Source organism: Pleurodeles waltl, chromosome 10 (assembly GCF_031143425.1).
Source record: "Pleurodeles waltl isolate 20211129_DDA chromosome 10, aPleWal1.hap1.20221129, whole genome shotgun sequence".
Taxonomy (NCBI): Eukaryota; Metazoa; Chordata; class Amphibia; order Caudata; family Salamandridae; genus Pleurodeles; species Pleurodeles waltl.
Window position 1 is genome coordinate 1,005,337,101 of NC_090449.1, and position 23,015 is coordinate 1,005,360,115.

Consider the following 23,015-nt stretch of genomic DNA (forward strand, 5'->3'; position numbering starts at 1 on the left):
CGCCCGCCAGCCCAGTGGGAAACCCAGAATGACCGCCGCGGTCTTTTGACCGCGGTACGGTCTTCTGGCGGTTCCCGCTTGGTGGGCTGCGGGAGCCGCCCGCCAAGCTTAGAATCAGGCCCTAAGCCCCCTAAGCCCACTAAGTATAAGAATAAGAAAAGAGGAGGGAGGGGAGGGAATCATGTCCATCAGCAAAGTCTAGAGGTTGGCCCTCCGGAGGGTCTGCTTAATGGACTGCACACGCCTGCTGATATGGTGAACATCCCGCCGCAGGTGACTCATTTTCCGGAGGACACGGTCCATTTTGCGCTGCATGTCCACAAAAGCAGCAGGGTCAATTGTTGCAGCTGGGGTTGTCTGGGTACCAGCTGAGGACGTGTGTGGCCGTGTATTGTCAATGTCTGTGGGCTGCCATGAAGGTGGTCCACTGCTAGGGCCTGGAGCACTTGCAGATGTTGTTGGGTGGTAGCGGTGGTCGTGCTGGTGGTGGCTGTGGTGGGCAAAGTAGGGTCACCCTGTGGGAAAGCCCTCCAGTCTCCAGAGGCACGTTTGGTCCTGTATCTTCGGGCCATCCTTCTGTACCCGACTCTACCAGCACGATATGCTGGTAAAGCATTGCCCGCATCTGTAATTCACGGACCTGGATGGGTGTCATATTTCAGCTGTAAAGACAAAGGAAATAAATTACATTAGGAACTGCATTGTGTGAAGTGGCACAAGAAGTAAATCAGACAGTACATCTACTGTACTTGTAACAGCTCCTATCATCATACAGATCATTGAATGTCCCTGAGGAAGTACATAGCAGGCCAGTCTACAAAGGTCGTATCACACATAGCACATCCAAACCCTACAAGATGGGTAACAACTGTCATGATTTTGGCATCAGAGTTCTGCCAGTTGTCAGCTAACAATCATGCTGCATATCCTCTGCCAATGCCAGGGCTACAAATGTCAGCGTACGGGATGGAAATCTAGGGCCACATGATCTGCAAGTTGTAAATGGACTTGCTGGTATAGTACTCATGTGCTATACCTGAGTGTGTATACTAGGTTCCGACCAAAGATTCACTGATTTACATGTCTGTGTAACATACTTGTATCATCAGTCCTAGGTACACTATTCACAAACCCATGCCTGTATTTGCGGGTGGGGTGGTGGAGAAACAACTAACAATTTCAAACAACATGGACACCCAGGCAGCTTAGGAAAGCTGGACATGTGTTTGGCTCAACACACACACCACAGGTAAGGTGTATCTACAAATAGGAGACAGCAAACCCTTGACCAATCCCAGCGCTACACATGTCTTGCAATGCAGACCTTTGTCCACATCATATACATCCAGTAAGCCATGACTTACAGCAAACACAGAGTTGCAAGAATACCCCTGGCTATGAGTTGCATGCACACCTAGGCCACTGCACTCACGTGCCACATACTTGTAGCACTACATGTGGAGCTACATGCTGCTAGGAAGTTCAACCTACAGTTTCATGAGTACATTGGTGAATAGGGAAGCAGAAGTCTGTGGGTAAGCATTTTGCAGCCCCATTCTGTGAGAATGTGGGTCTGACAGGCTGACTAAATCTGAGATTAGGTCCAGTGCGACTCTTGTTGATACAAGTGTTATCCACCTGACTCAACCCAATTCACATTGCAGGGCCTACAGGAATGACCTAGAATCCCTGGATAAGACAATTGGATAAGCATTGGCAAACTCCAAAATGCTGAGATAATGAAATCCCACTCATGGAACAAGACAAATGATTGGCCAGCGCATCACACCGTGCTATTTGTTCAACACACAGGAGTCCATCACACATCACCAGCAAACACAACACATAACAGACATATCAACGCTTACTGGAGTTGTCAGGGTCCTCGAATGAAGCCACCTCGCCCACAGTGTAGGGTGCGGGTCCACCTGTAAGGCATGGAAGGAAGAAATGTGCTCAAAATCTGTGCACTGACCAACAATTCCAAAGACAAAAACTATGTGTAAGATTACATAAGTAAGTAGAGCCACTCAGACATGATGATACTGCATCCGATATAGCACGGCTAACATGTACATACCATGGGTCTCCTGTGACATTTACCCACATATCTGCACACATGCAGTGGCCCTAACTATCATGTGTTGGCAAACATGCTCCTTCATTAGTGAGCAGACATAATGGAGTGTATTCGTCTCATCATGTGCATCCAAGAGAGACATCCAAAGCCTGTTTCCTTGAGGAGTGCCTTACCAGCCAAACAGCCATTGTGGCCATGACAAATGTATGACACATAGGTACAATGTACAGAGGGGCAAGGACATTTGTAAGCCCTCATTTTGTTACAGTTTCTTCATTTGATGTGGCCCAGCTATGATGAGTTGCACCAACCATAGAGATATGAACCCATGTGCATACCTTTGGCCTGCCATCCCTAAACGAAAGTGGAACACCAAACACCAAATACCAGTGTAAGATGTTAGCTGAGGGCACCTTGCACTTTTTCCCTATGTTTCCAAATCCAGATCTGACATGTATCCAAAATGATGAAGGACCACAATAATCCCTAACATTCATAGAACTTCCGTGAATGCTTTCCTTACACACTCACCAGACACACATGAGACATATGTGTGGGCCACATTGCTATCATCAATTAATGTGAAGCCTGCACTCATTTTCTGCATCATGTAGTGTTTCTAAAGTCAGTCTAGCTGTTGCGTCAACAAAGGTCGGTAATATTTTGGAAAATCTATACCTCACTGGCAAATGTGACCTATATAGACATGATTAGGTCCTAATTTGTGTTGCTGTCTGACACAAAGGCGGCACCAACTTACATTAAGCAAAAGTATTCAGTAAGTTTGCAGAGCACTTGCTTCCTGACAGCTAGCAATTGTGGTCCTTCACATAGTCCATCAATGACCCTGTATGTTTCCAAAGCATTCCACACACTCAACAACATAGGCGGCAGATATTGTACAAATCATCTGATGTCACTACAGAGTTTTTAATCGTTCACATTTACATGATTTGTAATCACCAACAGGGCCACCAATCACTATTCCCAGGTGGTCCGCAGATCTTGCTCCCTGGAGATGAGGTCAGCCCAGCGGTGCTTCAGCTGGTGGTCATTTCTCTGGCTCCCATATACGCGATGCAAGTGATGCAGGACCTTTCCCCACCGGATTCTACGTGCCTCTGGGTGATACCCCTGTATCACCCGCCCCCCGCCTCAATCATTTGCGGGAGGAAATAGCACACCTGCCATATAAACCCCCCAAGCTCCTCCTCACCCATCTTGCCAAGACGTGGCCTACCCAACATCTTAGCACCGAAAAAGGGGAATAGGTGAAAAAGAAGAACAAAGGAGAAAAGGGGGAAGGTAGAATTACAAAAAAGTAAACTTAACAACTAAAAGAGCCCAACTATCTCCAAACTAATACTACCCACAACAGACTCCCACAAACAACAAAGACAATACAATACTGGGCAATTGTACACAATAAACACTCAGACAGTATACAACAACAATTTTAGATAACAAACTAACAAGTAATGGAGCATACAGGAGACAAAAGCACAATTTCACTGGACAAAACTCAGAACACAACCACACAGTCTAGAAGAATCACAGACTGCAAAGTGAAAGTGAAAGTACCCCCACTGTACATAATCTGTAAACAGGATATCCTATTACATCACTTCCTGCATAAAATGGCCACCGTTTTTATAGTTATGCATCATCATTTTTGACGCATACAGTATGTGCGTCGTTTTTTTTCGACGCACAGGAGTAAAAATTAGGCCGCATCCATATATTTGGAAATAGTCTTAAAACTTAACCAATTTTAAGGGCATAATGAGTCGTTTTTCGGGCATGAGCATCATTTTTTGACGCATATGCGTCACAATTTCAGGGCAGTAACTGGGTTTCGGTAATTTTGCCATTTTAAAGTAATGTTACATTTGTGGCACAACTGAGATATGCTGTTTGCACCCACCTTGGTGTTGACGGTGTATGGTCACATGTGAGACATCATACTGCTGCGGACCATGATCCGCTACTTCCTTAACAGGATTCTCACGTTTGGCTGACGCACTAGATGGCCATATGGGTGGCCTACATGTATGTATTGCACAAATTGGGCATGTTTGGCATCAGGAGAGGATAGCAAGGTGACGCACATAAGTACAATACCTCAATGCCTATGGCTCAATGTGTGTGCATTGGCTACTAATGTAGTTGTCGACCCAGTGGGTGTGCATCACAAGATGCATTATTGACAATATGCTTGTCTGAATGTAAAGTCAATGTGTCCAAACCTTAGATGCAAGTCAGTGTGGAAATGAGAGAGGACACGTGCTAGTCATACATGTAGCAACATCTGTTGTGTGCACTTCCAAGATTTTGGGTAACGTAGACACCACAAATGACAAAGCAAGCACCGGAAAGATGGCAGACGCTTGTTCATGTCAATGGTCCAAAAGTTGCCCATCCCATGTCCTAGAAATTTGGTAACTGCTTCCTAGGCACTTGTTGGTGAACCCACCGTGAATCTGGCACATGTATAGACTAAGTGGGTACCATGTTATTCGCTCAGACAGCCAAAGGTTACCCCCAACTGTTATATCACGCCACAGTTGTAGTCATATGACTGAGCCACAACTCTCCAGTGGCAGTGGTGGACCAGCAGACGAGGCAGCACATGGCCACATATTTCCAGTGATCAATTGCACAGAGGTGTCTGGTTTGTGTGTGGTCCAATGTTGATCCTGTATATTTTTAGGGGTGTATGTTGTCACAGTTACGTCCAGGTCTCATCATGAGTCAGTGGCGGCTATTCCTGTATCTACTGAGTAACCTTCGGAGATCAATGTGAGTAAAATCGATGAGGACATGAAAACCAACATGGGGATGGTCCCACCCTGTCACTGCAAACGTGTTATGAGACTGTCAACAGGGCAACCTTGGTGTGCTGAGTGAGATCATATCTCAGGAGTCATGTTCCAGCAGGTGTCATTAAAACATTTGTACACAGGTTGGCCTGTACAGTTCCCACTGCATCTGGGAACATCATAGCCTCTGTGTTGATTAATCTTGCAGCTATTCACCATGCACAGCCCATCAATATGTTGTGAGCAATGTGATTCAGCGTGTGAACTGTCAGGGTCCTAACATGTGTGGACTTTTCCTGCACATTATCAGAGGTAGCTGGTTCTGCTGGAGGCACCATACCCAATCCCTGCATACGTGCATGGTACACTGTCACACTTTGTCGTTCATGCGTACATGAGACCCAGACAAGGGATAGGCCATGATTTTGGTATTCAAAGACAATTTTACTAATATGGTACAATTAAAAAGCAGATGATGCTATACAATGTATTTGGGTATGCATTGAGGAAGCACATGACAAAATACCCCCTGAGGAATGTGAGGTTTGGTAACGCAAGTGTGGTACATATGTAGCCACAAGGAATCTTCAGGGTAACACACAGACAGGTGCCAGTCAGGCTGACAGGATGCAGGGTCAATCAGGATCCAGGAATTTCACAAGGTACATACTCAGTGGTCTGACTAAGACTGGTCGGAGGAAGAACAAGACAGTTGACATGGAAAACTGTGTTTGTCCTGTGTTTTTGAAGGTGGCACATAAACCCAAGGGCTGTGTTACACAGCTTAATTACTAGCAATGCATAACAGTGTATTTGACAAAATGGCAACTTCTATGCTGTTCCAATCATCTGCAAGGGCAGTGCATGTTCAAATGGGTGGTGTGCATGGAGGTAATCACAGGTGTGTGCTGCATCAGTTTCTCACAAGTCCTGTAGGTGATATTCGAGTTCAAATGGCCAACAGTACCTTTCACACGGGAAGCAATCTACAGGCGATAACAGGGCTTAGAAACTACAAGCCAGTGTATTAATTGACCTGACGTCCATGCAGTCAGATGTACTATGACAATAGCATAACATAGGAAAGGGTGTAGCACACTGGATTACTATTGTTAGTCTGTGTGTGTAGAGGAGGGAATATCAGGGTACACATATTACCATTCCAGGGACCTCTTCATACAGGTGGGTTGAGACCTGGAGCATGGGTGTGTCAGGAGTTAGGAAATGGGCTGACATGTACATGGAATGTCATGTGCGCAATGCTTGTCATAGGTATGGCACTTGTGCTGTCTATGTTCTGCTTCTAGGGAACTCTAGTCACAGATAGTCCTTGCAAAGATAGGTGCTGTACGACTTACTGCTGTCAAGGTTTTGGTCATACATTCCTGTTACCAATGCAATTGCACATCCACTGCCTCATGTATGAGGCTTTTTTTTTCTCTTATTGACTGATGGTGTCTTAGTTGTGTGCCATATGCTGCGATGAACCATGTTGCCAACATGTATGTGTGAAATATGTGTGGTCCACTGCTATTGCCCTTCAAAGGTGAAATGTACAGGATATATGTCATTTACAGTGTGTGTGTATGTGACTGTTGTATGATACGCATCACAATTGCTCAGGAAATTTCTGTGTCCTGATCGGTATATCAGCAATGCTCCATGAGGCTGCACTCTTATTCTGATAGTTAGATATAAAGGTGAGCACAAATGATTAGACATACCATGATATGGTGATTATTATCGGTGTTTATTTACATTAGTTAATACAGTGGTGATGGTGAGTTGTTTTAAAAGAAATTGTTCACAATATGTTGGTGCCTATGCAATCCAGCAGCTGTGTTTTGTTGTTCCCCCTCATGTTGCAGGCCAGCATCCTCCTCTTCAGGCATGTGTGGCTCTGGTTCTAAGAGGGGACTGTTCCTTCGTATGCAAATGTTGTGCAGGATGGCACATGTTAGAATGATCTTACAGACCATTTCTGAGGAATATAGGAGGCTGCCACCAGTGATGTTGAGGCACCTGAATCTCAACTTGAGGATGCCGAAGGTCCTCTCCATTATGCTGCGTGTCCTCCTATGTGCGTCACTGTAGGCACGCTCTGCTGCAGTGCTTGGGTTGCCAAATGGTGTCATAATCCATGGCTGGATCCCATTCCCCTGATCAGCTGTAAAAGAAAATGAATGGGATCATGTTGATGTAGCTTGCCCCATTGATATCACCTTGCATGGCAGTAGTTGTCTTGTGTTGTCTGTGACTCTTTTGTGTTAATGTGTTCCTTCCTAGGCTTGTAGGATGTACCATCTGCATTGGGTTGTTTCCTTGGCTGAACAAGTGTTTGCCTGCTCACCGGTTGTCAGCAGTATGTTTGGGTATTTGCAGTACAGTGTGCACTCCCTAGCATTGTGACTTGTGATACAGGTGTCCCTGTGTCTTCACTGGGGGTGACATGATAGATCCATACACAGATTCATTTTGACAGTGGTGGTAACACGTTAGCATCTATGTACCCTGGACATCCCATACCTTTAGACTTATGCAATGGATTAATTTAAACATCAGTGAGACGCTTACATTTTGCAAGGTGACAATTGGCCAAACCTCTCCATTGAGGTTTGATGTCATTGATGTCATTGATGTCTTAACATTAGACTGTACACTAATTTCAGATGTGTGACAGGTTCACTGCAGACCTATCAAACATGGCTAGCGATGTCATGACCTCTGGGTGTTCCTGTCCACATGTTGCTGTTGTGGGGAATGTGTTGTGTGTCCTAGAGGGTTGCTGTGCAGTGTGTATATAAGTAGGTTTCTGTACTTACCAACAAGTAGACCATTGCCATATCGTCCATCCTGGAAGTGTTGATTGATGGTAGAGTGACGGAAGATGAATGAGTCATGTACACTCCCAGGATACTTTGCCACGATGTTGGTAATCAATCCTAGGTGATCGGCAATGGCCTGCACATTGATGGAATGTGTGTGCTTCCTGTTGCGGTAGAGGTGTTCAGTTGCAGCAGGTGGCACAAGGCGTACATGTGTGCAGTCGATGGCACCAAGGACGGGTGGGAAGCCACTAATGAGGTAAAACCCCTGTTTTGTCTCCTGCTACTTTTGCAGTGTATTTGGGAAGCAGACGTGGCGGGGTGTGAGTCCAATTATGGCATCCAGTATTTTGGGCAAGAAGGCAGAAAATTATGGCTGTGATATTCCGGCAACCAGAGCGCCAGTGCTTTGAAAGGAGCCACTTGCCAACATGTGAAGTACAGCTAGCAGCTTGGTTTCTGTTGGGATGGTGCGGGGTGTCAGCAAGGTGGATGCCAACTGTGGCTCTGGATGATGTCATGTTCCCTGAGGCCATGAAGGGTTGTTCTGGTGCGGAATATTCTCTCCTGTCTTCTGCACTGCCTTTGGGGTCCCTGCTGGTGTTGTGGTAGCTGCTGTTGTTGTTGCTGGGCTCTGCGTTTGTGTGCACGCTGGATGAGTAGCACCTCCATGTCTCCCTTTAGCATCTCTGCTGTTGCTTCTGTGTGTTCTGATTAAATACAGGTGTGTTTGCCCCATTTTAACGCCTGCCCTGCCCCAGGCGTTAATTTTTGACGCAAATCGGGCTGTGCGTCATTTTCCGACTCCGCCTCCCGGCCGCGCGGCATTTTTGCCCAGAAGCATAAATACGACGCACGGCCGTTTAAGTCATTTTTTGGACGGAAACGCCTACCTTGCATATGATTAACGCAAGGCGGTTTCCCGCATCCCAAAAATTACACACACGGCGGGATTTTGACGTCCGCGGGCTCAGGCGTCAAAGTTTAAATATGGGCCAAGTTTTGCGCCGAATGTGCGTCAAAATTTGTGACGCACATTCGGCGCAGACGGAGTATAAATATGCCCCAAAACTTTTTAAATTGAATGAGAAGAATGAGATGGACAAAGAACAGCCACTGAATTGATAATGTGAATTTTGGAATATATCTTATTAGACTTTATCTTTGGCTCTAATTTTTGTATTATTTTGATTGATACAGTTGTAATTAACCTCCAATGAAGAGTATGTATGTGTTATAATTTTTTGTTGTTTCAGTGTTTTTTTCACTATGATGATCAAAACTGAAAACATCCAAAGGGTTCCTGCCTACTCCTAAAATGTGGTAAATTAAGCAAAGGGCACAGTGGTGATGACTTTCAAGACACAAGAGGGAGTCCAATCAGTTGATTAGGTAAAGACCATAGTCTACTCTCCATAGCTATGATTTTAAGATCAATGAAGGTTAGGAGAATATTTAACAGAACAGCACATAGCGCAGCAAGTAATTTTGCTGCACTGCGTGATAGGGAATGGGATGGAAGGTGCTGTACTTAACATTTTACAACATATTACTTTCTTTTCCCTGCAGTGGAATACAATGTGCTGCCTAGCGCCAAAGCAGGTACCCTTACACCATAGTGCAAGGGTGCCTATGTGCAGACAGAATTGTTTTTTGTGCAGGAAGGGGCATCTTTAACATAGGGCAAGCTATTTTGGTGATATGTGCGAACCATACGGTCATTACTTCTGAAATATTAGACTTTCAGGAGAGTAATTACAAAAGTCAATATGTCTTTCCTATAGAAAACAACCTAAGAGTGAGAAATGGTTTGTTTAACATAATTGACCCAGTGCAATGCTTTAATATCTTGCTCACTTAATGACAGTGATACTAGATGTCCTAGAGTGGATTAAGGCCTGATTTATATGTTGGTAGAAAAGGTACTCTGTCACAACAGCAACAAAGTACCCTTCTTGTTAACATGATGTTTTAAGCAGACATTTTTACATTGTAAAATTGTTCACTTCTAACTGAAGACAAGAGCATACCCTGCTTTTGAAGCTGGATATTAAGTGCAGAAATAACAAATACCCCTTTGTGAAATCCTCATACTTTAGGACTCAGGAAACAAGTTTGATTCCCAACAAATATTGAATTCAGGAAAGTAGTTACATGGTTTATTCAAAACACCTTACTCACTATATAATTTGTATAGGTTTATGGATAAATGATGTGGGGCAAGAAATACCTTAACAAAATATGTTGTGTCCACTGCCAATTCTCTCAGACATTTACAATAACAAAGTATATAAGATCGCAATTGAAATCTGCCAGGAAAAGATGGTTCCATCTAGTAGCAAGGCTAAAACTGCAAGAGAAGGTCCTCCTTGACCTGGAACACAAACAACTCTGACTGGGAAGCATCAGCCAGGTCTAGATTGGTTACAGTAGCACAGTTAGCATGGAACCTGTGACTGGGCATACCTTTTCCACCTGGGGAGTTACATCAAACACACAAAAGGTGATTGGAGGAATGTTTTAAATATGTCTAACCACTAGCAATCACTCGGGATAGCATTGCAACCCATTGTTCTTTTGTCTTTCATGCCACCTTAGTTTGCACCGAGCCGTGTGCAAATCAATCTCAACCCTGCTCCTTTAGGGTCTGTCCACTCTGAGCAGCCAAGATAGGTCCTCCTTGAACTGGAACACAAGAAGACAGTTTCACCTTGATTGGAGCTTGTCAGTCAGTTATAACTTAATTCAAGTGGCACAGTGACAAGGGCAAACATGTGTGGCATTTTCTTGCCACTTCAAACACATCAAACACACAAAATAGGAAAGGAAGAAAAATATTGTTTTGCTCTGCTTAGTCTTCTAGTTTGTTTCATGTTAATCAAAATTCAACAGCACTCATTTCAGCTCACTTGTGTGTATAAAAGATTTAAGGGCAGATGTAGGGAATGATAATTATCACTAAAAGAAAATAGGAAGTGGACTGATACACTAAACTTCAGGCACATAATATGCTTCTGATGTGCATTTCTGTAACCTTGATGTAATAGGTTCTTTACCAAAAGGCAACAACATGTCTCACTATTCTCTCACAGCCTCCTTTCAAAGAGGCTTTACACCTCTACCCATAGGCATGAATAAAAGATGCAATACTATTATCTAAATTTGCCTGTGTTTAAGTTATTGGGACTAAAATTAATGTGTATCTTATTGTCTAATATGGCTTTTCAAACGTCTCCCTTTTGTAATCCATAAAAAATAAAAAATGAAGACACACCCACATACTTATTCTTACCACAAATTTAATCAATTCATGTAAACCATTTTTAATTACATTTTCATAAAATTACTCTTTAATCAATCAACAATAACATCATAAAAATACTTCCACACATGTCCAAACTCTCAATTTATTCTATATGCCTCCCTTAATGCTTCCCATGTTGGCATCATTGGACTAAATCTTGTTAAACAATGACAACATTCTGATGATAAATAAGTAATTAAAAGAAATGCTGACACAGCATTTCAGTGGGATCCAGTTACATATATCGACCTTATTCAGGGCATACAAAATGAGCTGTTCTTCTGTCAGATAGAAAAAAAGGGCCAAGTGATATACCTGGGTATTATGCAGCACATGAATGTAGTTAGTAGTAGTTTAACAGTCGTTGTAGTAGTAGTAGCAGCACACTAATAGTGGAAAAATGTTTACATTTAGTTTCAAATAGTAGCCCTATCTAAATTCTTCAAACATGAAACCCATAGGGAGTTATCCTATGAATTTTCTAAGTTGAAATAAAAATCTCAATAGAAATGCATAGAAGGTATCTTTATGCTAATTCTTTAAATATGCTAATCTAAATGTAGAGAGCACAGAGGCCCTAGTGTTACTAACTTGTTACAGGCCCTCATAATGGTCTGGCACAATCCTGGACACAAATTGCATTCCCAGTGAATAGTGATCGTTTGGGCTATTTACCAGGTGTGTAATCTGTGGGGGGTCGTGGGGAAAAAAACTCAATGAATAAGTGAAATTTGTAGAACAGAGTCAACCACGAAGATGAATTAGTAGTTAAATGTTTCTGTATTTTTTGCTGATACAAATGTACACAATTATGGCAGTTCATAATACATGAAATCATAAATATTGTTTTGTAATCATAACAGCATTCATACTCTTTCATAATTTACACAATGGTCAAACGTTTCTATAATTTATATTAAATTGAAAAAGTCTTTGACGGATCATATATCTGCACAAATGAAATTATGCGAGCATTCCATTGAAGTAGCAACCCCAGCACTAAATTAGCAATATGTGTTTCATGGAATATCCGCTTCTTCAGGGCTAAAAATAATTAAGAAAAAATAATGTAAAACAAAAAGAAGAAAAAAAACAGAAACAACTTAAGTTGCCTATAGATACTACATTGAACCCAGTTACAAAAAACATCTTGAGCCAAAAACAAGGAAAAATAAAAAAAGATATGCATGTGGACAGTAATAGCATGACAAGGAACAGAAAAGAAAGAGAAAAAGAAATATGAAAACAATGCAAGACACATACACACAATTTAGCCAAACATAAACTGCAACCATCTGAAAAAGAAACTAAATGAAAAAAGGAAAATGGAAAATAGAAGAACAAGCACCAAGATATAAACCAAAGAGGGCCCAACTCACTAACTGAAAATATAAACACAGAAACTAGCCTAGGATATCATAAAGTATCAACTGTACAGAGACACATTTAGATAAAACTTACCAAATCAAATACAAGATTCAAACACAAGTAACGTCTCCTCAATTCAGTCACCTTCGGATATGATGTATCCTGAGTTTTAGTGTAATTTTATCCTATTATTGTAAATACACAGCTTGACTGCCTCTTCATAACGTTATGGGTTATCTTCACCAACCAAGGTTCAAAAGACTAAAAAACAAACAATACCAAGCACTGACATCTTACAATGTCAATTCTCTATTAGTAAAAATGTAACCACACATCACAGTGAACACATTTAGCAGACATGCACTGTAATGCTTCCGAATATGAGCAGATTGGTATAGCAATTAAAACATGTCACAGTTCTTGTTTGGGAAAATGGCAAATTACTTAATGACTCTGGAGCAGTTGGTGGGTAATCTGTTTAGTAAACCAATTGAAAAAGCAAGGAGTGGCAGTTCCAATGCAGCAATGGGACTACGTAGTTTGTTTCTTAAATTGGAAAGGATTACTAAGAAGGAATCCCACAAATGGTGTGAAAATTGTACTCTTAAAAAAATATTTGGAAATTGGTAGGATTCCTAAGGGTCTAGGTAATAATATTTCCCCCCGTAGAGGATATAGATACGGAACAGGCTGAGAAATGGGAAAAGAAACACTGCAACCTCAAATGATTTAACAATGATGCCAATCAAACAGGCTGAAACTAAAATGGGTCTCCTCAGGGGAGAAATTGAGGAAACTAAAACCGCTATTGCTGAACTTAAACTTGAGGAGGGTACCAGAAAGAATAATTAAATTCTGAAAGGTACTTTGGAGAAGTATCAGGAGGAGATTAAGGGAGAGAAAATAATTACTTTCTTATGTGATGCCAGGGATAACAACTCTGGGTGAATTTACTCATATGCACGAAAATTTGATTCTGGTTACAAAAGGGGAGCTCCAGTTAATAAATACTCATTGGAAAGTTTGTCACTTTCTGACTCTTCAGGTATAGATTCAAGGAGATCAAATACTGATAATGCCACAGGTGCAGTGATTACATCTAATAATGTTATAGACAAACTTAGGAAAATACGATTAGTGAAAAAATTTGTGGAATCGAGAAAGGAAGTTACAACAAGAAACAATTCTTATAAAAGAATCAGGGGCAGGCTGAAGTGCACAAGGAAGCAGTCAACAAAATACAGGAGTTCAGAAAAGTTCAAGGACAAAGGAAGGGATGAGAGTCCCGAATCCTCCTTAATTTTAAATTTGTTATCTAGGCAGCTCACTGTAGAAGAAATTAATGTTTTAGAAAAAGGCCTATCTTTCTCCCCTATACACCATTTTGACAATTTCCAAATCAAAATTAATTTATATAAATTTATGAGACTTCTAAAACTGAAAAAATATTTTTTAAATAACCCCACCAGATGTCACATACTTGAATTGGAACCTCATCTCTCCACACTTACAATACAAGATTTGCTAGTACCCATACCCTTATGGGTCTGGACGACTCTGACATTGTGGACATAGAGGACTTAGCCAAAGATTTGTTGATTGAGGAGCATAATTTACAGGAAAGTGGATTGGCAAGGAAATATACCTTTGTTCCCATTCTTCCAAAATAGAATCTGATTGATATTTTTTATTATCTAACTGTGAAAGATTTTAATTTGATGCGTAATGTATCATATAACACAAACTTCACCAATAAAGAGATTTGGGAAATGAAAGGTTTACGACAAGATTGGAATGTAATTATACATGAAGCTGATTAAGAGGGGAATGTGGTGCTTATGGATTTTGTGAATTATGAACAAGAAGAGTTAAGGACAACTAAATGTTGCTATGGATTATGAGAGATGTACACGTGAGGATTACACCAAAGCTTTCCACCAATGTCATAGGATGTTGAATTGTTGGTTCAAGAGGGGTTTTTTCATGCAGAAAATACTGATACTTAGTGGTTAGCGATCCTTTAATTCCTATTACCTATCTTGTTCCTAAAATACATAAAGGAGGTACCAATCCGTCTTGCAGACATATTATATCTTGTATTGGATCATCTACCGAGAAAATATTGGAGTCCATAGATATCCATTTATCACCTATGGTCAATGCACTTCCATTGTTTCTTGGAGATACTAAGGACTTGTTAGGCAAGTTATCTGGTATTCCGTGGGAGGACACTTACCTATTAGTGTCTACGGACGTCAAGAGTCTGAAAACTATAATTTCTCATACAAATGGACTGCAAGCACTACAATATTGCTTTTAATTTAAGAGTGCGAGTCACAATGAACATGTTCAAATGATTTTGGATATGACCCGATTTGTTCGAGAGACTAATTTTTTCCTGTCCCAAAAGGATTTTTTTAAATTAATTACGAGGCACAGGAATGGGTGCTAGGTTTGTTCACTTTTATGCCAACCTATTTATGGGTTGGCATGAGAGGGAGTATGGGAGGGAGCATGCTTGAAATGAGAGGCTGCATGATAAACGTCAAAACCTAATTGTAGTAGTGATTTAGAAGAGTTTGAGACACAAGCATTAGAATGCATCCAGATTTTTAAGTCAACGGGTTATCCCATTAAAACCCTTGTGTCTGCATTAGAGTTTGAAAGGTTTTACCGCCTTCCTTACGTGCCCATACTGCAAATTCAAAGGCAAGAACAAGATGTACTATTGATCCTCACATCAGATTTATTACGACTTTTTGTGCAGAAAATAGGCAGATCTACAAAATACTAGTGAAGCACTGGGATGTTTTGAGGTTAGACCAGGATTTGAATTGAATACTTCCTAGTTGTCCGTTGGTCACTTATAGCATGGCAGACACTCTAAAAAAATATTCAGCAGTTACTGACAACAGATGGTTGAATCCAAAACTAGTTGGCAGCTATAAATGTGGTAAATGTGTTTGCTGTCAATATATAAATGCCAAAGTTGCTAGGTTCCATAACCATGGTAATTCAAGATGTTTTCAGATTAGAAGTTTCATGAATTGTAATACAACATATTGTATTTATATGCTGATCTGTGTGTGACAGTTTCAATATGTGGGCTCAATGAAACAAGCACTTAAAATGAGATTGAGAAAACATTTGGGAGTGATCAGACTCTAGATCTCTGTATATTTTGTTAACAATCGCCAGTTGGATCAACTAGGTAAAATGTCATTTATGGGTGTTGATCATGTTCCAGCTCACCACAGGGATGGTGTTAGAGTTCTCAAAATACATTGTAAGGAAAGTTGTTGGATAAACTACTCATAAACTGTACAACATGATCTGATTGTTGATTTGGAAATGTATACTACTTTGAACAGCTAGTTATGTTGCTTGTTTCATATAATATTGCATTAACTATGTGCTTGTCTCATCATGAGTTGTAGTAAGTCGTCCCTAATCAGACTATTTCTAGCATATAACAGATACAGAGACAATTGTGCAATACACATTTATATAACATTTTTACAGTTGACTTGCACATTTCATCCTAGCATTTATCATATTGATATTTTTCTCAATATGGCTGACAACCAATATATAGATCATTTGGGTTTTCTGTCTAATGTTTTTTTGTTTTGTATTTTGTGCTTCCTTCTGTCTTCTCTCTGATATCCTTTACTTATTTTCTGTGTCAGTGTTTTCATTATTTTTTTTGTTATTGATGTTTGGAACACTGAGGCAACACAACCCATCCATGTTGAAAATGTTGTATAAGAACTGATATTGGATATGATCTCACTTTAACTTGCAAGAATGTGAGCATTTTTGATTTACTACTTGATGAAGTCCTTATATATTTTTGTGTGGTTTTGCTGTGCAGCCAACCTAGTCAAGTGGTTTGAGATAGTGATCTCAGGTCTAAGTCCAACAGGTATTTGAGCCTGCTTATTTTTTAGTAGGACTATATATTTTTTTGTCCACAATTTTGCTCAGGTATTTATTGTTTCACTTTCATGTTTTGTTACTGATTTTAGTTGGTTGATTTATAAATGCTTATAGATGGTGCACAAGCTTGTTGTTTTGCCAGTCAATGCATTGGATTTCTTTTGTCATTTCATTGGAGCATCATAATGGTATGAGGTAAGTGTTTTCCTCTTTAGCTCACTGGATGTTCGAGTCCGCTTTTCTTGAAGGGTAACTTTTTGTTCATAATTATTTATTTCCTATATTGATTGTATGTAAATGTGTCTGTTTGTCTTTCCTCTACCTAAGCTGCTGTCTGTTGTTCCATGCCATGCTATTACAGTCGACACATATATCTTTTTTCATTTTTCAAGGTTTTTGGCTCATGGTGTTTTCTGTAACTGAGTTCAATTTAGTATCTATAGGCAATTCATGTTATTTCTTCTGTTTTTTGTTTTTCTTCATTTTTTCTTCATTATGTTTAGCCATCACAGAAGTGGATATTCCATGAAACACGTGTTGACTACTTCAGTGCTGGGATTGCTACTTCAATGGGATGCTTGTGAAATTTCATTTGTCTGGATATTTGATCCTTCAAAGACATTTTCAAATGAATGTAAATTATGGAAAATTTTGACCATTGTGTAAATTGTGAAATAATATCAGTACTGTTATGATTACGAAACAAGACTTATGATTTGATATATTATGAATGGTCATTTGAATCAACAAAAAATACAGAAACAGTTAACCAGAAATTCATCTTTGTGGTTGAGTCTGTTCTATGAATTTTTCTTATTCGTTGGGCTTTATTTCCCACGACCCCCTACGGATTACATATAACTTTTGTCAGCTAGATAAACTGACTTTTGTGTGTGAGAGTGCAGAGCTATTTCTCGGTTTATCTACTTTTTGCTTATTATTTAGCAGGTGTGCAAATTGTGGATCACTCTAAGTTGTGGAACTCTGAATAGGCAAGTGCACCATAGTTGCACATGTCCACTGTTATGAGGTATATAATCATGAAATACGTGCTCTTGTTCAATGTACGCCTGGGTTAATATTCTAAAAGTTGGGTAGAAAAAAAAAACAGGCATTGGACAATTAGGCCCATATTTATATTTTTTTAGCTCTGCATTTGCGTCATTTTTTTACGCAAAAGCAATGCAAACTTACAAAATACAATTATATTTTGTACGTTTGTGCCGCTTTTGCATCAACAAATGACGCAAATGTGGCGGCAAAAAAGTTAAATCTGGGCCTTAGTATATGAGTTCAAATCCGGATTCAGGTGCAAATGGGATTAGAGTCCATCTCATAATATGGCCCACGCTATTTTCTTACAAGAACTCTTTAACATTGTTCTTTAACATTCTTAACTTAAACTGCTTCTACATCCTTCTCCACTTTAAATATGTGAATTTATAAGAATCTTACATAATCATTATAAAAGAAAGCATTGGCACATCCAATAGGTCTTGATTTTTGGAAGTGTTTGCAAATAGTTGAGCAACTTTGTGTTTGTTGCACCCCCAGCTATCCTAGGTAGCAATGAAGGAACATCTTGAACTTCAACAGTATGGAAGCTTAGTGTTCCACAGAAAGTGCAGCTTGTGGCAAATTGGGTTACTGCTTGTGTGTGTGGGGGGGGGGGGGGGTGGGGAGGGTGAAACCCTACTCAAGCAGCAACCACAATTCCTGTCTGGGTGAACTACAAGCAAACCCCATAATAACCTGTGCTCATCCCTCAACACAAGAAAAATCCCACACCAATTTAGAAACATAGAGTAACACTTAATAAATTATTTGCGACCAAAATGACAGAAATCCAATCAGTACAAAAAGTGCAAAGCGCTACTCACAGTTACCTGGTTGTGCGACACTGGGTGAAAGTCACAAGTTTAGGCTGACTATGATGGAGCGTGGGATGGATATAGGGACCTGGTTAGTCCCACAAAAAGATTTACCTTCAAAGGTCCAGTGTGAATAGTTCCATTTGCGAGGGAGGGTCCGCGAGGAGCAGGGAAAGCACTGTGGATGGTCATTGCTGTAGCGTGAAGAGCAGGCTGGGTGTCACGGATGGTGGCCACTGTATTGCCAAGGGTCAGGTACACCGGAGCTTCGCACTGGCGGGCAGCATGGGCGGGAAGGTCTTCACACGAACAGGCCTTTTTGCAGTTGTGAAGGGGGGCTCAACTGATCACACACTAAGGCCCATACCTATACTTTTTTAGCACTGCATTTGCGTCGTTTTTTTGACGCAAAATCAGCGCAAACTTACAAAATACAATTATATTTTGGAAGTTTGAGCTGCTTTTGCGTCACAAAATGATGCAAATACGGTGCTAAAAAAGTATAAATATGGGCCTAAGGGTCCAGGACCTGAGGGGCACCTCTTGGCATCAGGAACTTACAACAGCAGAGGCCAACAGGGCTCAGGCAGGTTCGGTTGCAGGTCCAGGCAGCAGGTATGCTGGGCAGATGCAGGAAGGCCTCTGGAGCTTGTTATGTCCTTGTAGCTCAGAACAGAATGTCAGTCAGCTGGCCCTTGGAGTCACTCAGCCTGGAATGAAGGGTGCAGGTCCATGCTTACTCTCAGTAAGCAGGCAGCAGGGCAGCAGAGGAACAGTCCTTCTGGCAGCAGAGTAGCACAGCAGTTATGCTTCCTTAGTATCCACTGGTCCAGAGGAGCACTGAAGTGTTTCATCTGAGGGTTCAATATATATACTTGGTGTCAGCTTTGAAGTGAAAGAAGGTTCTGGAGGTTTTCACCCCCTAGAGGTGGTTGGAACTTCTTGTCTCTCTGACCAAGCTGGGGACATAAAACACTAGTGTCAAACCCTTTGTGAGTGTGCTTAGGCAGAGCCTTTGTGATGTTCAAATGTGGTCGGTGACAACTTTGCCCCCACTAAGAAGTCAGAGATCGCCCATCCTGTTAACCACTATTCTGATATGTAAAAAGATGTATATATTATGTAATTATTAGGTTTCATTGTATTATGAAGGTAAAGTCATCCAACGGATAATTTAATATATACACAGTGTGGACAAAATGCTGTTATGAATATTTGCCAATGCAGTACATATACATTCATTAAGACAAGTATACTGATTTATAAATAGATTTTAATGTAGTGGACTCTATTTCTGCTCTCAGATTAATAATTTGATTAACACATAAAAATGGATACAAAGGTTACCTGACATCCACACCCTATTAGTTTAGGTACTGGGAATTGCGCCAGCAAATATCTAGTTCAGAAAACCTAGAAACTTCAAATAACTACTTATCTCTCTGTTAATACTCGTAATGAGATCCTACCTAAAAACCTAATATAAGGCATGAATCTTATAATGAGTTTTATAAAATATTCTTGCAAGCAAAAAACATGGTCAATAACAGAAAAAATACTATTTCCCCCTCTCCCCTCCAAAATGATGCTGTTTGTGAACACTGTAACGTGCGAGTATTAGAGGGCATTTAAGCTGAGACTAATCAGTAGCTTCAAAATTTTGATAGAAAATTTAACTAGAAAATTAGACCTGTTATATTGTCCTTATTTTGAAATGTATTGACTCTGTGATATGGAATTTGACAGTTTCAATATAGCAGCCACTGTAATATGAATGGGATATGACAGAACAGGTAACAACTTGAAGGAAGGACTCCCACCCTTGCTACAGTTCAAAATGGGGATTTCATAAGACACCGTACAGCCCATCGATGGCAGAAATCGTAGTGACTGAGGAACAATGAGGGATTTAGCCAAAGACGAGTAAGTACCTAAAAATCTATCCTTTAACTAGGGCCTTTATTGTTATTAGAACATTGGAATGCTGGGAGCTCCATTGAAAACAATGGAGTGCTCCAGGTTTCTAATGGCCGGTAGAAGCCCGAAGCCCGGAGCTCCAACATTCCAATGTTGATCACAGCTGTTGCTGTGAACAAAGGCCTACGGAGCCCAAGGGGATTTTAATCCTCTCAAGCTCAGTGAGGCCTTTGTTTTATTTATTAGAACATTCTTCCTTCTAGTAGCTGAATGTTCTAGTGGTCTTATAACTCTCCGTAGTTGGGCTATACTGGCATTAAAATCCCTCTTCCTTGTTAAAGTCCCTTGCCTTCATCTTGGGCCTTTAACAATGAGGCAGGCCTTTACTGGTAGGTATAGCCTGCTATGGCAGGCTATAAAAGAACTGTTAAAAACACTCACCTCTGTATCGTAAGTGAAATGTATTCAGAGGCTTATTGAGCACAGCTTGAAATTGCTTTGTAAAATTCAATGAGTTCTTATGACCTTCCTCGATATACATAAATAGCATAACATATTCCACCTTTTTTAATTATAGACTGCTCTTCATTTTTAGAGACTAGGGGCCTAATTTTGATTTTGTCCCATCACCCGAACTATAAATGCAAAAGGTAACTGCAATGTGATGTTTAAACAAACTACCTACTAGTAGGAGGTATATTCTAAATAAATTATTACTGTTAATAGAGACAACAAAATTTTAAGACAGAACAGTGACATCAACTATAATAATAAATAGATTTAGCAGGCCAGTGCACCAGAAAAATGATATCACACTTTGATATAACATGGGGTGACCTAATAGGAACACATGGTGTGTATATCACTTGGTTGTAATGATCTTCACAGCTAGGTGGGCTCGCTTAAGGGTACTATCTTAAATAGAGATCTTCTGAGAATAATTTTCTTCCCTGATACTGCAGCCTTGAAAAATGACCAGGCTATTAAGCCACCTAGGGGTGAAACACATGTTGGCTGAATCTCAAAAAGAGAGAATTGGAAACAATTCAAAAACAATATCAGGATTATAAAGTAATTATTTGGCTGCCTCCCAATCCAATTAACAATCCATAATATCTCAACTCAGATACAAATATCAGGATTGGGAATAAAACATATCTGAAATTGTGGTTGGCTCCCAAACAATGGAACAACTGGAAATAATCTCAGGAATGGAAATATTAGAATCACAAAGTAATTACTGGAAAGACTGTGAGAAACAAATACATCAGTTATTATTGGAAAGACTCCGATCCCAAAAAACTTTGGGAAATAAATGCATCAGAGATCATTTTGGATATATTATATACTCTTAATATCTTTAAAACGTTCTGTATGATGTTAAAATAATTGAATAATGTATTATTAATAAAAGAACTCTCTGTGAAAATCTATAGATTGTATTTTGTGACAAAGATCATATAATGGAATTGAATTCAAATCAAGATTTGTACTTTTACTATTGATTATTAAGGACATTTTGGGAACAATACACCCAGCATTTTTTATAAAACCTATCCCCCACTGTTGCACTGTCTGGGAGCAATACACAATGACCAACTACCAGCTACACCTAGTCATGTGACCCAGAATACAGGGTGCAGGCACCAAATGTTGAGAACAAGAAACTGACAACTATCTAAAAGTGGCATTTTCAGAATTGTGATTTAAAATCCAACTTTACCATTGAAGGGGGTTCTAAATTACATTTCTCTAGACACCAAACTCAATATTCCTGCCTGCTCCCAATTGCGAGTGGTCACTTATTAAATGTAAAATGACAACCCAATGTTATCCCATGGGAGAGGTAAGCCTTGCAGTAGTGAAAAACAGGTTTTTCACTACTAGGACATATAAAACTTACAAGTGCATGTACAAGGTTTTTTTTTAATACACTGGTCCCTGCACTATGGACTATGTAGGGCCTAGCCTGCCTTATATGCACAGAAAAAGAAGGTTTAGGCCTGGCAAAACGTTTATTTTGCCAGTTCAAAATGGAAGTTTAAACCTGCACACACAAGCTGCAACAACAGGCCTGGGACATGTTTAAAAGGCTACTTAAGTGGGTGGCACAATATGTGCTACAGGGCCATTAGTAGCATTTAATTTACAGGCCCTGGGTTAATGTAGAGTCACTTTACTTGGGACTTACACATAAATTAAATGTGCCAATTGGGTGTAAGCCAACGTTACTGTGTTTTTGGGAGTAAGCATATGCACTTTAGCACTGGTAAGCAGTGGCAAAGTGTTCAGAGTCCAAAGGCAAAACAAGATCAGCAAAAAATGGAGGAGTAAGGCAAAACACTTGGAGGAAGCAAACCCTAAAGCATACAGCTCTAAAAGTGCTCCTTTCCTGAACAGACTTCAATGGCAAAGTTAAGCTGTACCCCCAAAGAAACGTGTTATTAAAAGGAGTGAGAGTTTGAACTTTTGAAATGCATGCACAGCACAATATTGCATTGAAGGTACTTTTGTCAAAGGAGTAGTATTTTCATTGTATCTTTGAGAACAGCCTATGTATTTGTGCCTCTTTTATTTGTGAACAAAAAAGGTGAAAATCTAACAATATGCTTTCATGAAAGCAAAGTAAAACAAATAAATATGTAAAGGAAATAAGTAAGTAGTGCTTCCTAAATAACATAAGCCAGCAATTAAAATGTTATTGTGTCAGTAAAATAAATATATCAAATAGTTCACAATGGCTGTAGTGTAACAAAAGGAATACCGGAGCCGCAGTACTAAAACCTAATAGGACCATAAGTGGGGCAAATTAATATTTATACAAGGGAATGACATTGATGGATAGCCATTCCAAGCAAAGGAAAACCTTGAAAAAATCCTGAAAGTCAATGT

At 40.2% G+C, this 23,015-nt stretch overlaps 1 protein-coding gene across 1 annotated transcript in view; it reads right to left on the reverse strand.

Moving 5' to 3' along the window:
• Positions 1–632: 632 nt before the first annotated feature.
• Positions 633–23,015, reverse strand: part of LOC138262468 (uncharacterized) — a 94,388-nt gene continuing 72,005 nt past the window's right edge. Inside the window, exon 4 of the mRNA XM_069212362.1 lies at positions 633–662. Within this exon, the coding sequence (XP_069068463.1) occupies positions 633–662 (30 nt within the window). The remainder of the gene's footprint in view (positions 663–23,015) is intronic.